Genomic DNA, 16,305 nt, shown 5'->3' on the forward strand with positions numbered 1-16,305 from the left:
CTCCTTCCATTGTTTCCAAATCCTATTGTTGCATTTCCTAAACAACTCTTAAATTTTCTCATGTTCTCCCTATCCACATTACCACTACCCCCATCTAAGCCACTATACTTTCCATCCTGTCTTCCTACAAGCTTCCCTCATTTGGTCCCCATATGAGTCCCAAAGTGGTATTTCAAGACACAAATATGATCATGTCCTTTACTGTTTAAAACTCTCCATTTCTCTTCAAGCAAAGTTCCAATTCCTTATTATGTTCAGATGGCCCTGTACTTTCTATACTTCCTATCACCCCAGCCACACTGAGCTTACTGTGGTCCTTTGGATGTACTCAGCTCATCTTTCCCTACATGTGTGTCTAAGTGCTGCCATCTCAGCTTGTAACACTTTTGCAACCCTAGTACTCCCTCATTTTACTGGAGTACCTTCCACTCATCTCAGGTACCCCAACCTTTTTCCAGAGTTGTTCTTTCATCTCCTTTAGATTTCATCTCTTATGTCACTATTTTCAAGGAGAAGCTTTTGTTGAGTCAAAGATTTGGCTTCAGTTTCTCACTCTATGCCCCCAAATCATTCCAAATTTCCCTCATCATGTTACTCTTTCTTTTGTATTGTAGCCATACATTTAGTTGTTTTTATCCAGTGCTCAATCAATAGGAATAGTGCGCTGCTATTTCAATTTCCTACTTGCAAACTTTAATAATCTCTCATTCCCTGAGTCAAGTTCAAATACCAAATTTAATTTTCTATCATTTTATACTAAACTATGATGTAGGGACACAGTATATTACTCATTTCTCTTTCAGTATATATACATTATACTAACCTACAAGTCAGTCCCTTAATATAACCCATATCTTCCTAGTTAAGCACAAATGAAATCTCCTTATGCATAGTCTTCCTAAATTCTCTCAGGTGGATGTTATCTACTTTTCTCTGAATTTCAATTGAACTTTGTCTACCTTTAGAGTCCTTATTGCCCTCAATCTCCTTATCACTATTATTAAAATGTCTCATTTGTATAAGAATGAAATATTTCTACTTATACTTGAAACTGAATAAACAGTTTTTAAAGGTAGAAACCACATGTTATACATCTGTCAACCTCAATAGTATGTTAGGCATATACTTCTGGATTATTCTAATGACATATACTCAATAAGTATTCCTTGAATGATTTTAACATCTTTAAGTTCATTGAGGAACTTGTCAACCTGCAGGTACAGCAGGAGAAATGTATTTTCCATTCCGGTAATAAGGACAACTGACAAGTGGGGATAAAATCTTCAACATAAGAATTTATATGGGGAGGGAACCCAATTCAATCCACAGCATTGACTATTGGAACTTGACTTCTAAGAGATCATTATTTTAGTTTTTCTTGTTCCTTTATGGCCTTTCCTTCTTGGTCTCCTCTGCTGGATCCTCCTCAGTCTCCCATTATCTGAATGTTGGAGAATATCAGTTCAGTCTGTTTTCATTCTCTAAGTGCTGCCATGCCCTCCCATGGCCCTCAATACAGTTTCATCTATCCATAGTTCTCTAGAATTACATATAAATTCCCTACATGTTACTTCTATTTGGATGTCTCATAGATATTATAGAGATAATATGCTATCTAATATCAAATAATTCATAATAACTGAACACCAACCAGCCCTTGTGCCCTTGGCTATCATACTGTATTTCTCTGATAATTCAGACTTTTTATTCTCCTGAATGATTATTTCTTTTTTTAAAAGATTTTAATTTATTTATTTGAAAGTCAGAGCTACACAGAGAGAGAAGGAGAGCCAGAGAGAGAGAGAGAAAGAGAGGTCTTCCATCTGCTGGTCACTCCCCGTTTGCCCACAATGGCTGGAGCTGAGCCAATCTGAAGCCAGGAGCTTCCTTCGGGTCTCCCACATGGGTGCAGGGGCCCAAGGACTTGGGTCATCTTCTACTGCTTACCCAGGCCATAGCAGAGCGCTGGATAGGAAGTGGAGCACCTGGGACTTGAACCAGGACCCATATGGGATGCCGGCATTGCAGGCAGCGGCTTTACCTGCTACACCACAGCACCAGCCCCCTGAATGACTATTTCATATCTTCTTTCCTCAAACCTCCACAGTCTTTCCTATCCTCTCTCTTATGCAATATTCTAAATTCCTATTTTGTTGAAACATTAAGAAATCACAGAGAATGTTCACATTCTTGTACCACCCTTCCATCCATTTACCAGTACCTATACCATTTACTATGCCTTTCTTTCTGTTCCTATGGATGAACCATCCATGCTCCTTCCCAAAGTCAACAACTCTAAGTTTTATATCACTGCTGAAGCAATTTGACACCAACTTTATTTGTTCATGTTTTTCTAGATGGATTTGGCTAGGTATCCTAGTATCACAAGACTGAAGGCAAGTTGTCAGCTGGGCTATGTTCCTTTCTGGAGGTTCTGGGAAATAATCCATGTCCTAGCTCACTCAAGTTATTGTTGGAATTTGATAATTTACTTCTTGGCAGTTTTAGGACTGAGGTGCCTGTTTATTTGCTGGCTGGTAGTTTAGGGATCATCCATAGCTCTTCGAGACCACTCTCTGGTCCTTGCACATGGTCTCAACAACTCAGAGCCAGTAGCAGAGCATTGAATCCTTCTCAAATTGGAACTATCTCTGATTTCTTCTGCTATACCTGTTGCTTCCAGCCAGAAAGATTTCTCTGCTTCTAAGGACTCATGTGGTTAGATTGGGTACACTCCAATACTCCAAGATAAACATTTCCTTTCTTTAAGGCCGATAACCTCTATTACATTGGCAAAGTCCCTTTAGCCACATGATATGACATATTCCCAGGTTCCGGGGAATAGAATGGGAATGTCTTTGGAAGGCCATTCTGCCCCTCACGCAGTCCCTTTCTCCTCTCAACCAAATCTTACCTACCCTCAAGTAAACAAAATGCCAGTGTTTCTCTCATGTTAGCAATGCTCCCTTGACTCCACTCTCCCTTCTAATTACCGATCCATTTCTGTGCTCTCCTCAAGAACAAACACCTTGAAAGGTTTGCCTATACTCCATGTTCTCAATTCTCCATTTTCTCTTGATCTTTCACCCAATCTACTGCACTGAACCTACTTTTGTCAAAGGAACAAATACATTCTAAGTTCAAGGGTCAACTCTGCATTCATCTAACTTTCATTTTACACAGCTGATCATTGAAATATTTTGTTTCCCTTCCAAGAGACCACCCTCTCCTGGTCTCTTTGGGACCTCCTAGGGATTCCTTGTCAGTCTGTTGTGCTATTTCTTCCTCTTATTCTTGACAACAGTAGACTACCTGCAGACTTCCCTTCTGCATTCATTCCCAGTCTCATGGCTTTAAATACACATATAATGGTTTCCAAATTTATTTCTACTGCCTGGAGGTATTCTCTTAATTCTAACCTTATATAGTTAGCCTCCTCTTCAACATATCCAGGTGGATATCATATAGGCAAGAGTAATATATTTCATATCAAACTCTTCACTTCCTCCTATCTCTTGGTCCTTACCATCTCTATTTTTCCACAAGATGATATCCCAGAGATTGGAGAGGTCATCAGCTCATCTCACTAATCTTCTTTTATATAACTGACATCCTCCTTTATACTATATACTTTATGATGACATTTAACAAATCCTACTGGCTTTAACACTACAGCAGACACAGAAGTCAACTTCATTTAGTGACCTCCACCAAAAATATTTTGGTTGACATCACCATGATTTCTGACATGTTTTACTGCAGTATTCTCTTTGTTAGTCCCTTTCGTCCACTCTGATCACCACACAGCTTCCAGAGTGATCCTGTTCAAATTAAGACTGATCACCTCACTCCTCTCCTTAAAGCCCTGTGTCATTCAGAGGTAAATCCAAAGACTGTGCAATTGACCTAGAAAGTCTTCCATACTCCATCCCCCTGAAACTTCTCGTCATCTCCTGCAACTTGCCAATCCCCCACCCCTCGCAGCTTTGCACCTGATCATCCCCTGTCTATAATGCTGCTCTCCTACTCTTCCCTCATCACCTCCGAATTTGTACTCAAATATCACTTTGGCAGTGATTTCTTCTGTGGGTGCTCACTTTAAGGCCTTTTTAAAAAAAAAAAGTTTTATTTATTTATTTGCAAGTCAGAGTTACGCAGAAAGAGAGAGAGAGAGAGAGAGAGAGAGAGAGAAGGAGGTCTTCCATCCAATGGTTCACTCCCTAATTGGCCACAATGGCCGGAGTTGTGCCAATCCGAAGCCAGGAGCCAGGAGCTTCTTCTGGGTCTCCCACGTGGGTACAGGGGCCCAAGAACTTGGGCCATCTTCTACTGATTTCCCAGGCCACAGCAGAGAGTTGGATCAGAAGTGAAACAGCTGGATCTTGAACCGGCACCCATATGGAATGCTGGTGCCCATATGGAATGCTGGCACTTCAGACCAGGGCATTAACCCACTGCACCACAGCACCAGCTCCACACTTTAAGGTCTGGACTACCTATATAGTCCATGAGCTTTCCCTCTCATATTTTTTTACCACAATATTAATACTGTGCAAGATCCTATATAATTTTTTTTATTGGTACAGTTTTCCTCCCCTCAGAAATATCTGTTTCATGAAGGTATGGAAGAGTGTGTGTGTGTGTGTGTGTGTGTGGACAGAGCAATCAGTAGTGACTGTCGCTAGGGGTGGAAGCTCCAGAATTCTTTATTTTTTCTTAAAACCAGGTTCTTCTTCTAGTCTTTTTCATATCCACAAATTGCACTTCTACTTCAGTTTGTATAAGCCAGGAATCTGGGGATTATTCTTGATTTCTCTTTCTCACATGCACCTCATACCTTCAAGTTCTATCAGTTCTATCCATAAATACCCACAAGCACCCTTCCAGAATCTGGCCCTCGTCCCATTGCTATTGTTCTTACAAAAATCCAAGCCACGACCATCTCACATCTTATTGTAATGCCTCATTACTGGTCTCCCTGCTCCCCCTTTGATCCCAGGGAGTCAGTCTTCCAAGCAGAAGAGAACAATCCCTTTGGAATTTATGTTATATCATAGGCATTGCTCAGCTTAAAACATTTTGATAGGTTTTCCATTGTGGAATGAAGTCTGAATCCTTAGAAGACACTTCCTGGTCTTATCCCTGACATAGTTCCCTAAGCCCATTTCTTGTCTTTGTTTCTTCACTTATTTTTTAATAAATTCGGTTTTTTTTAAAGATTTATTTATTTGTTTGTTTGTTTGACAGGTAGAGTTACAGACAGTGAGAGGGAGAGACAGAGAGAAAGGTCTTCCTTCCGTTGGTTCACCCCCCAAATGGCCGCCATGGCCGGAGCTACACCGATCCGAAGCCAGGAGCCAGGTGCTTCTTCCTGGTCTCCCACATGGGTACAGGGGCCCAAGGACTTGGGCCATCCTCCACTGCACTCCTGGGCCATAGCAGAGAGCTGGACTGGAAGAGGAGCAACCGGGACTAGAACCCAGGGCCCATATGGGATTCCAGCGCCACAGGCGGAGGATTAGCCAAGTGAGCCACAGTGCCGGCCCATTTTGTTTCTTCACTTTCAGCCGCCCTATTCCCATTTCTGTTCCTTGAATACAGTGAGCACTCACCTGTTCTCAGCCCTTGACACTGTGTCCTCTGCCTGGAATGCAGAGATGCACAACTGGCTTCTTGCCTTCCTTGAGGCCCCTGCTCAAAGTTGCTATACCAAAGTGCTTCCCTGAACATCCGACCTGACACAGCAAATACACACACACACACACACCATGCACACCACCGTCCTCTTAACCTGGCTGTATTTCAAAGCCCTTATTAAAGCAGTCCCCCTTATCTACGATTTTACTTTCCATGGTTTCAGTTACTTACAGTTAACTATGATCTGAAAATATTAAATGGAAAATTCCAGAAATGAACAATTCAGAAATGTAAAATTGCATGCCATTTTGAAGAGTGTGAAGAAATCTCACGCTTCCCACTCCATTCAGCCTGGAACTTGAATCATCCCTTTGTCCTCACTTCATCTTATCACGTAGGCATTGCATTACCTCACACCTCACACCATCACAAGAAGGGTGAGTACAGGGCACAAATACATTTTCAGAAAAACCACTGAAGGTTGAGAGTGCATACACGAAACTTCTGGAGTCTGGTGTTAAAAAAAAATCCTATTTCATTACTAGTTATTGATTTTCATCTCTTACTGTGCCTAATTTATCAACTAATCTTTTTTATAATTCAACATGTACAAAAAAATCATTGTACACATAGGGTTAAGTCCCATCCATGGTTTTGGTCATCTACTGGGTCATCTTGGAACTCATCCCCATAGATAAGGGAGGAACTACTGGATATTTGATTTTATTTACTTGAATATATTTTTTTGCCTATGTTCCTGCTTCTCCAAAATGCAAATCTGGGAGGAAATTCTGTTTTGTTCACTATTGAACCCCAGCATGAACTCCAAAAACTCTAGGGTTAGGCTATTATCACTATCATGTAGGGATCTTAGATGGACATACCTTCTTTCTCAAAGAATCAGTATCAATTCTTGAAAAAGAATTCTGAGATGTTTTGAGTGTTGCACCTACCCCTAAAACTTCTGTGTCTTAGAGCAATGGATAAATCTGATTGGCAAGTGTGGGTCACCTGTCCCCTTAGAGTTCTGTTGTGTGGCTGCCTGGGGAAAGGCAATGCAATCCATAGGTAGAAAAAAGAAAGTTCTCAAAAGCAAAAATGAGTTTCTAACTACAGGATTTGCAATGGAAATGGGGGAAGGAGAGGTGGGGATGGGGGAGGCAGAAACAACAGATGGCCACCACAGAGATTTTCCAGAGTGGGAAGAGAAACCCAGGGCTGAGCCGGGGGCCCCTGGTGGAAGAAGTATCCCTAAATAACTGTACATTCACACCCTTTGGGAGAGAGGACGTGGTATTCCCCAGGCCTGCCCACATGGCCTCACCCTGCCCTGCTTCGTGAATGACTCCTGTGGGAACTGCAGGAGGGATGGCCCTGGCAAGAATAACCCTGAGGTTTCACCACAGAAGGGGCAGGAAAGACACAGCTGCAGCAGGAGCTCGCTGCTGCTCGCACGTCACACTGTGTCATTCTCCAGCTCATTTGCACAATCCAGCCTCCACCGCCATCCAGATTAATTAGCAACTCACTTTCAGGTAAGGGTAAAACCAAATGAGATAAAAAATAAGCAACAGCTGTGATGTGGGCACACACACACACACACACACAGAGCAAAAATATAGATCCAGCTGCTTTTCACCAGCTCAGGGTTTGGGGTTCAATGTTTCTTTATTTATGTATTTTGATAGATCTAACCACAAAGTCTTATACATTTTTAAAATGTATTCCTGAGTATTAAGCACACTGCTTAGGTGCCCCTGAGCGTGGGGTGCCCAGGCCCACCACAGGCACTCACTCATTCTTCCCATAGTACAGCACTTTACAATTAATAGCACATGCAAAGGAAAAACTAAACCCTTTGACGTCACTCTTGCAACGAGGAAACATAAACAGAAAAGGCTCCACTCCAGTGAGCTGCCAGCGTTGAAGCCGATTGGTCCCTGCTTTTCCTTGCCTGTGGCAACTGACAGCAACTCCCAGCCTCGCAGGCCGGCTGCCTGCTCACCCAGCCAGTCGGTCGGTCTGGGCACTGCGGCAGGCTCGGCTCTGTCCCAGCACTTGTCTGGGAGAAAAGTGTACTCAGCCAGAGAGAGGCTCGCTTCCTACCTTCCTTCTGTCTCGGCCTCTCCGTGTGCTTCTGTGAATCTTTTTTTTTTTTTTTTTTACTTCCCCCCCTCCTTTTTTTTTTTTTTTTTTTTTGTTGGTTGTTGTTGTTGTTGACTTAATTCTATTCCTAATCCTGGATGAGGTTGCTGGATTCTGCAGCACAAGTCTTCATGAACAAGCAGCACCGCACAGAGATTTCACGGCATTCAAAGGTCACAGAACTGCCACTATGGTTAAATGTCTTGTTTAATGGTTGAGGTATGTACAACAAATTTCAGCGATGAGTTCATTTTTCTTGAGAGGACAGCGTCACAGAGTGAGGGCAGGATTTTTACTTAAAATGAACCTGTGCATATAGATAGATAAATAGATATTTCTCGATTTATATTTTTTGATCTGTGATTGTTACTACAGCAACAGCTTTTGAATTTCCTTCCTTTTTCTAGGCGGACTGACTAAACATTATCACTTACCCCGAATTAACCATTGAGGGCAACAGGCTTTCATTCCAAACAGTGTAATGGGAGACTCCTGCATTTTCTCGGCACTTTGAGCCCCCACGGAGTGCCGGTTGTTGGTGGCTTTTTTTTTTTTTTAATGAATGCGATTTTTATTTTCTACCGTGAATCTTAAAGTGTAGCGTCTTTTTAATCTTTGGTGGGATAGGGTAGGAAAATGTTGGTGAAGGGACTGGTGAGGGTTATGGAGCAGGGAAGAAAAGCAGTTCTTTTTCTTGAGTTTGTCATGTTGGTTGATAGCAGACTTAAAGATGAAGAAATTAGTAGGACAAAAAGGAAGAAGCTGGTAGTGAGATCGTGAGATTGGAGGTAGGAAAATCTATGTATAGGAGGCGTCCAAAAACATTGAATTCTTGAGGAAAATTCACTTTGTCACTTTGTTGCATTTTAAAAAAATGTTTTGGCTTAAGGAGTCAACAAAGGAGATGTAAATACTAACTTCTATGACCAGTGCTTTAGATCTGATTATTTACCAAGGAAAATAAAAACTTCTTTATGAACTCTGTAAATGTTCTAATTGTCTTTTCCTGCAATAGTTGAAAGCAGAGTCAGATATTTAATTAGAGAGCTAAGTGATTGAGCCTGGGGACTAATTAATCATCTAAAAATTCTGTTCTTCCTGGGATTTCGCCTGAGTGACTAGTGCAATGAGAGAATAAGCGTTATTGCACCAGGAGGTGGGTGTATGCATTCGCACACAGTAAATTGACGAAATGCTGCAGGAAACAGGGGATTAAACACGGAGCTAATGGTGTTTTCAATGGCACATTATTGTGTATGGGAAATCAGAAAGAGTCAATTTGTGTAAAAAGCAATTCAAGTAATACATGGTTCATATGAATTTCCTTATTACCTTTCTCAAAGTTATGCAATAGCCAATAAGACTGGATTATCTGAACCCTGTTCCAAAATTTCTGACATGATTTTCTTAAAGTTTTTATTCTCAACACTGAAACCAGAAATCTTTAAAACTGGGTCATGTAAGCAGTCATATTGAGCAAAGTGTCAGACACAGAGTACGTTTCAAAGGGTTAACACCATTAACTGTGTAAGACTGTAATATACCACGTTAAGAACTGCAAAAATATTAGCTCTGAAATGCAGAGGATGTGCCCTGAATGGACAATTGCTTTTCTGCAGTGCCTAGTGGGAAAACAAGGACTTTGTGTGTTGCAAATGGATAACTGCAGCTCCTCCATTTCCTCTGCTTTATCTTTTATTACTGGCTGCCGGAACAAAGAAGGGTGTCAGGAGTCACATCTTGATTGACGTTTTCCCCAATAAAATGAAGTTGCTTTTTGTCTGGAGTAGAAGCCCAGAGTTAACTAGTTGCAACTCCAAAACCTGTATCCTCTTTGTAAGAATTTGTACCTTACACAGTAAGCTGTCTGATTTCAGAGTGCATTCAACTGCACAACATATGGTGACAAAATCATCAGTAATTGTATGTCAGCAAATTAACTGGGAGAAACTTTCTCAAATCAAATTACTTAGTATAGTGTGGAAAAATCCAAAATGTGTCAAGGACAGGTGTCAATTTAGGGAAAACAATTACGCCAGTGCATCTTCTCATACCTTCTACAGCCAGTGTAGAACAAAGCTACCCATTGTCAAGTCCTGATAAAATCCTAGTTAAAATGTTTCCTGAGGACTCGCCACCCTTCCTCTGTTATTAATAACATTTAAATAATTTTCAAATGTAGCATTTTCAGCTGTCTTTGAAAAATATTTTCAGTATTAGTCCAGCCTAAAATATAATCTAGAAATCAGCAGTCAATGATACCAAGGAGAATATTATTAATATTGAAGTGTTATTTTCAGCCTGAGGATGTGTTAAATGCAGAAGTGAAATGTCCACATTTCCTAAAGTGGGAGTGTTCACTAGAAAATGCCTCTGCCTAGGAATTAGTTTTCTCAAGCCTAATTTGTTGTTAGCCATGCTCAGATCACAGGGGAAGTTGCTTGTTGATTCACTGAACATAGTGCTGGAAGGAATTTATTAAGCTGTAAACTAATCCCAAGCATGAACTAAAGGGCTTCATGCAACTGAAGAGAACTGTCAAGTCTAATGATCAGAATAGACTTCAGAACATCTGAGTGTGGAAAGTATCAGATATTCTAAGTGGTTCAGCTCACATTGTTGAAGTATGTAACTTATTAGAGAACCATCTATGAATATAAATTATTATCCAAAGAATCTACCACCTTAAGGGTTCTACTCATGTGTCCCAAAGAAGTTTTCAGTTAGATAGGACTCTGTTTTCTAGAAGGCACACCTGACTGGGAAGGAAAGGATTTGGCATTTGGAAATATACCTGGTCCCTGTTCCTCCTAGTGGCAGCAGCAGGGAGCACTTCTGCTGCCCACATGACAGTAGCGTGGGGCCAGTACCCTCGGAATTCCACCAGCATCCTTGGTGGCTCTGTCAGCATCCTCACTCTCATTCATGGGGTGGTGCCTATTTGGTGTGTTGATAGTCTATAAAACGGCTCATACGCAGATTTGAGAAAAAGAAGAGGAAAGAGAATGTAGAAACCCAAACCGGTTGAATAGTTACAGTGCCAGGCATTCTTAGAAATTTGAATACAGAGAGTGAAAAGTATCAAAGTACAAGTATAAAATTGAAGCATTTTTGCTCATCCATTTTCCCCAAGGAATGACTTACTTTGTATATAGGGAGAGATTTCATGAAATGTATTACAAAAGGCAGGGGACAGAGACAGGGACTAGGGTGGGCATCCTCACTGAGTCTCCAGCTGGCTGGGTAACTCCAAGCTACTTGCTTACCCTTGACCTCAGTTTTATATTCTATCAAATGAATTGATTGTATTAGGTTATTACTTATTCTTCTTTAAATCGATCTTCTATGCTTTTCTTACTCTCAACCTGGAGTTTTTAAAAAATATCACTTATATATAAATGTGAAAGGGACAGACCTTTTTTCTGGAAATGTATGTTTTGTTGAACATAATGGATGAGGTCTATATAGAGTGGAGTGTGGAAGAAAAAAGTTTGAGAGGGAGGTAGTGATGAAGAAAAACCACATAGATGAAGTGACTTGGAATTCAAGAAAATCTCAAAAATTTACAACTATTTGGAAATTTATTTTTTCTTATGATATTCTTTAATGTCAATTAAAGAAATTGCCATCCTTTTGAAATTTGTGTAACAGTGTGCCAAAGTTTTCTCAAAGGTTAAGCTATTCACTGTTATGTATGTGCCTTGGTGTCACCTGCCTCATCCCTTACACTTTGAGCCTAGGCGCTGTAGAAAGCAGAAGTCCCTAGAGAACATTGAGAGCTGTACCAGATCCCAGTGCAAATGGCACAAGGGAGGAAGCTTCCTAGCTGTGACGGGGTCGAGCGCTGACACACAAGTAGCGGGAAACACCCTGGTTTCGGGAACCCTCTAAAGGTGATTGAAAACTTCCCGAGATTGCTCATGTGAGCTAAGGTCAATCTCTGGAGGCCTCAGTTTCCTCATCTTTAAAATAAGGCTGTGGCTGCCTTTATCCCTCCTAATTCTGTGATTTAGGACAAGTGAGTAAGACTGAATCATTAGCAGGCTTTTTTTTTTTTTTTTTTTTTTTTACTCTTTCTCTTCTTTCATACCTTATTCCCACCATGCCTTATTATAGTTTGCCATTGCTCAGTTATGCAAATTCACACAATTAATTTCACCTTCAATATAGTCCCATTGCCTAAGAAAACCAAAACTGAAGCACGACCCCAGGGATTGAACAGTTTCACCCCAGGAAGGGAGACCCCACTCCTCTCTCCCGTTGTCATGTATCTGGCTAATGTACCACCCCCTGGCCAGAATACGCCTTGAGATAACAAAGGACACGCTTTGTGTTCATTGGAGCGCTGGACTTGCTATTTTCCTCAATGCCAATCATTGCTTAATTCTCTGTTACTTCACTTATCCTCAACTCCAGTTCTGATTTCTTTAAAGCACACCTGAAAATATGTTGAAAACTAAGTTGAGGGAACCCTCGGAAGAAAATTTTTGGTGCAGTTGTCCATTGAGTATCTGCTCAGAGGCCTTACACCACTAGTGTAGGGTTACTCTCTATCCTAGTGGTGGGATTTGAAGCAATTAGATTACCTTGACGCACACACCAGAGGGGTCCCATGTGGTCCGCAGCACTCCGGCGGGCACGTCCTCAGAGGGAGGCCTTACCATGAACAGCCACAGCATGGAGAACCGGGAGCAAGCTTGGTAATTTTGGTTGAAACTAAAAATGTGACACAAAATATATAGAAATGTATTAAATAGTATATAATTTTAAATATTGTTATATAACTATCTCAATATTTTAAACAATTTAAATCATTTCATGAATGCTTTATAGATTTATTTGCATATAGTACAGAAGTATGAAAAGAATGGCTGTGGCCAATTTACTAGTTAAGAAAGTTTATGTCATGAATTTAAAGTCCTTTCTCCTCCTCTTCCTTCCAACTCTCTCTCACTCTCTCTCTCTCTCTATCATGTTTAAAGGAAAGATTAAAAAATAAAGATTGATAATGAGATTTTGATAGGTTTTCTTTGAGTAAAGTTTAGAGTAATGTTTATTTTCACTTTTCTTTTTAAGTAGTTGTGAATTCACATAAAGATTTTAGTTAAAATTCCTACTCACATTTAAAAAAATTAATGGTTTTTGTTTGAAAGAGTTACAGAGAGAGGGAGAGAGGGAGAAAGAAAAGAGAGAGAGATCTTCCATCTGCTGGTTCACTCCCCAAGTAACTGCAATGGTAGCGCTGGGCCAGGCCAAGCTAGGAGACAGGAGCTTCATCTAAGTCTGCCATGTGAGTAGCAGGGCTTAAGGACTTGGGCCATCTTCCGTTGCTTTCCTAGGCACATTAGCAGGGAGCTGGATGGAGAGTGGAGCAGCTGGGACTTGAACCAGTACCTGTGTGGGATGCTGACATCCCAGGCAGGGGCTTAACCTGCTTTGCCACTATGCCAGCCTCCATTTTTTCTTATTAGGATTGTCTGTACTTTACATTGTCATAGTCAACATAAATAAAAAATACATTAAAATATTCCTTCTACAAAATGAAAATCAGCATTATCTGCTCCCAACTTCAGACACATGCAAAAAGTGATTCAGTTAAAAAATGGAGATTATGTATGATTAAAGATACTGATGAATATTTAAGAGTCGTCATCTCTAGAAATCTTCATTTCACTTGATAGGAGAGGTGGGTCCAGAGCTGGTCTGGTGTCAGGAGCCTGTTCCCATGGGTCCAGGTGTAGACATGGGGAGGCCACCATATGCCTGAATTAGTCAAAACTTGATATCTGAAGATAACATATGTTCAGTGCTTTAGATATTCTTTGGTCCTAATACATCTTAGTTTAAGAACATATATACTTCTTTGTTTTTGCATTGCTTACAGTACAAAAAATCAGATATCATCTGAATCCACCAATAAGTGAATTTTAAAATAAACCACAAGTATCTAAAATCTGTGCAATAGAATATAATGCAGTTATTTTTTTAAAAAATGAGATAGAACTACCTGCAAAATTACTGAATGACTTTCCAAATATATTAATTGGGGGAAAACCCCACTACATTAGTATTTGTAAAAATAAATATACACACATATATTGATATTTACTCAGAAAGTTTGTAGAAATTCAGATTTAATACAACAGATGCCTATGGGAGGACAACGTGGAGTGTGGGATAGGAATAAGATTTATTTTTGATGTGTACACTAGAACTGTTCAGCTTTTCCCCCTATACATTTATTACATCTAAAATAGAAAATAACTAGGCACTTATTATCATGTGATGTTTTAAGTTGAGAAGAAAAGTAAAAGAGAGTTCTATTTTGTTGTTAGATTCCTTTGTTAGCTTTTTCCTTCCATGCTTACTGAAGGACTTCCAATGTCTTTGACACTGCTAGGGAGCAGAGAAATACCTGTAAGCAAGAGTCCTGAAAACAAGAAGGTAGAGGGCCCATCACACCTGCTTGAGTAACTGTGGGCCCATCAGCTCTCCGGGCACCTGTTTCCCCCAAGTATAAAATAAGGGCCTCAATCAAATTCAGAGCTCCAGCCAGCCTGGACATGAGTCTAAGAAAATGACTTGGCCATTTGCATGCCCAACTATTTGAGATCTTTCTCCATAAATTGAATATACGTATTTCACTGGTTTGAACATTTTAATCAAATTTTCTGTTTTAGAATTGGTCAATTTTGTTACATTTTTCAAACTAATTGAACATGCAAAGTATATTTATCCAAATAATGCCTAGAGAAACCACACATAGACTTTAAAAGTTGTATGCCAATTATTCAGGAAACATGTACATTAAAATGTATAGTTTATGCAGTTATGCAAGCAACTAATTCTTCAGTTTGAATATGATTTATACGTTTCTTGGTTTTCCATGAGGAAAAAGAAAAAGACCTTCATTTCCCTTTCTCATTATGCCACTTGCCAGCTGCATCCAGTCAGATGAAAGAACTCACTCATCTACGCAAGTGTAGAAGGCATTCTCATGAAAGGAGATGCTTCAGCAAGACAGAGGTCTAAAGAATGCCCGGATTTAGTAAAGGTCATTAAGTCTAAGAAAAAAAACTGCTTTTCATGTGTTAGAAATATAGTATATTTCCATGTCCTTAAGACTAGTGTTCTTGCTTTTCCAATGAAATGAAATCTATTAAATTTGTTTTTTTCATTTGATTTGGAAATTGTTAAGTATTAATCATTTAAAACATTTAGCATTTTATTTCCTGTTTTTCTGGACCTTTATTGTTTTTTAGAGTAAATAATGATCTTTAAGTTAAAATAAAAGAAATAAAACAGGTAGGAAATTGTATGATAGCAGTTTTGAAGGTCTAGAACTAACATTTTAAACTTTTCTCTGTAGATCTCCTTTGATCATTAAAATCATTAATAATTGGGGAAATATTCAATGGCATATATATAACCTATATATATATATATATATATGACCTAGAGATATTGTTCACTCCAAGTGCCTGTCTTTGGAGGCATGAAAAAAAGATCAAGGTCCTTCCCACAAATGAAGACAAACATATATAAAAGTTTTTCATGTAATATTCATGTCAAAAATAAGAAGAAGCAAAACAGTAAGCTGGAGAGAACAGTCTATTTAAAATATATTATCTCTGTTAATATAAATCTATAGAAGTAAAATAAATATAATTATTGAATTAAATGGCAATAAAACTCATGGAAGGAGAAAAGTAAAAGCAGAAAAAACTTTTCAAAGAACAGTGAATTTGTGACCTAAACCCCTGAGTTCAAGTTCCAGATGTGAAGAATTGTATATTTTTGGCAAATTATTTAATATTTTTTGTCTTTTGAGTCTCTAGAATGTGAATTTATTATTATTTTATGTATTTGAAAGACAAAAACAGAGAAGTCGCCCATTTGCTGATTTACGTCCCAAATGCTTCCAACAGATGAGACTAGGCCAGGCCCAAATCAGGAGTCTAGAAGTCAATCTAGGTCTCCCCTCTGGAGAGTAGGAACCTTACTACTGGAGCTATCACCTGCTGCCTCCCAGGGTGTACCTCAGCAGGAAGCTGGAATTGGGAGAGGAGCAGGAGTTGACCCCAGACAGTGTGATATGGGTGTAGGAGTCCCACACAATAATTTGTAGCTTCTTAACCACTAAGCCAATGACCCCCTACTAAAATAAAATTTAAAATGAAGTACTTTTAGTTTCCAAAATTTCTGGCTTTCATATGTAATTTCATATGTATTAAAACACTCATTCACGGCCAGTGCCACGGCTCACTGGGCTAATCCTCCGCCTGCGGCGCCGGCACCCCAGGTTCTAGTCCCGATTGGGGCTCTGGATTCTGTCCCGTTTGCTCCTCTTCCTGTCCAGCTCTCTGCTCTGGCCCGGGAGTGCAGTGGAGGATGGCCCAAGTCCTTGGGCCCCTGTACCCACGTGGGAGACCAGCAAGAAGCACCTGGATCCTGGCTTCAGATCAGCACTGTGCATCGGCCGTGACAGCCATTGTGGGGTGAACCAATGGAGGGAAGACCTTT

The 16,305-nt window shown here is 40.0% G+C and overlaps 1 protein-coding gene across 1 annotated transcript in view; it reads left to right on the forward strand.

Moving 5' to 3' along the window:
- Positions 1-7,631: 7,631 nt before the first annotated feature.
- The window catches only part of PDE7B (phosphodiesterase 7B), a 361,854-nt gene continuing 353,180 nt past the window's right edge, over positions 7,632-16,305 (forward strand). The window contains exon 1 of the mRNA XM_062186807.1: positions 7,632-8,001. Coding sequence (XP_062042791.1) covers positions 7,981-8,001 — 21 coding nt within the window. The 5' untranslated portion in view covers positions 7,632-7,980. The remainder of the gene's footprint in view (positions 8,002-16,305) is intronic.

Source organism: Lepus europaeus, chromosome 3, assembly GCF_033115175.1.
Source record: "Lepus europaeus isolate LE1 chromosome 3, mLepTim1.pri, whole genome shotgun sequence".
NCBI lineage: Eukaryota > Metazoa > Chordata > Mammalia > Lagomorpha > Leporidae > Lepus > Lepus europaeus.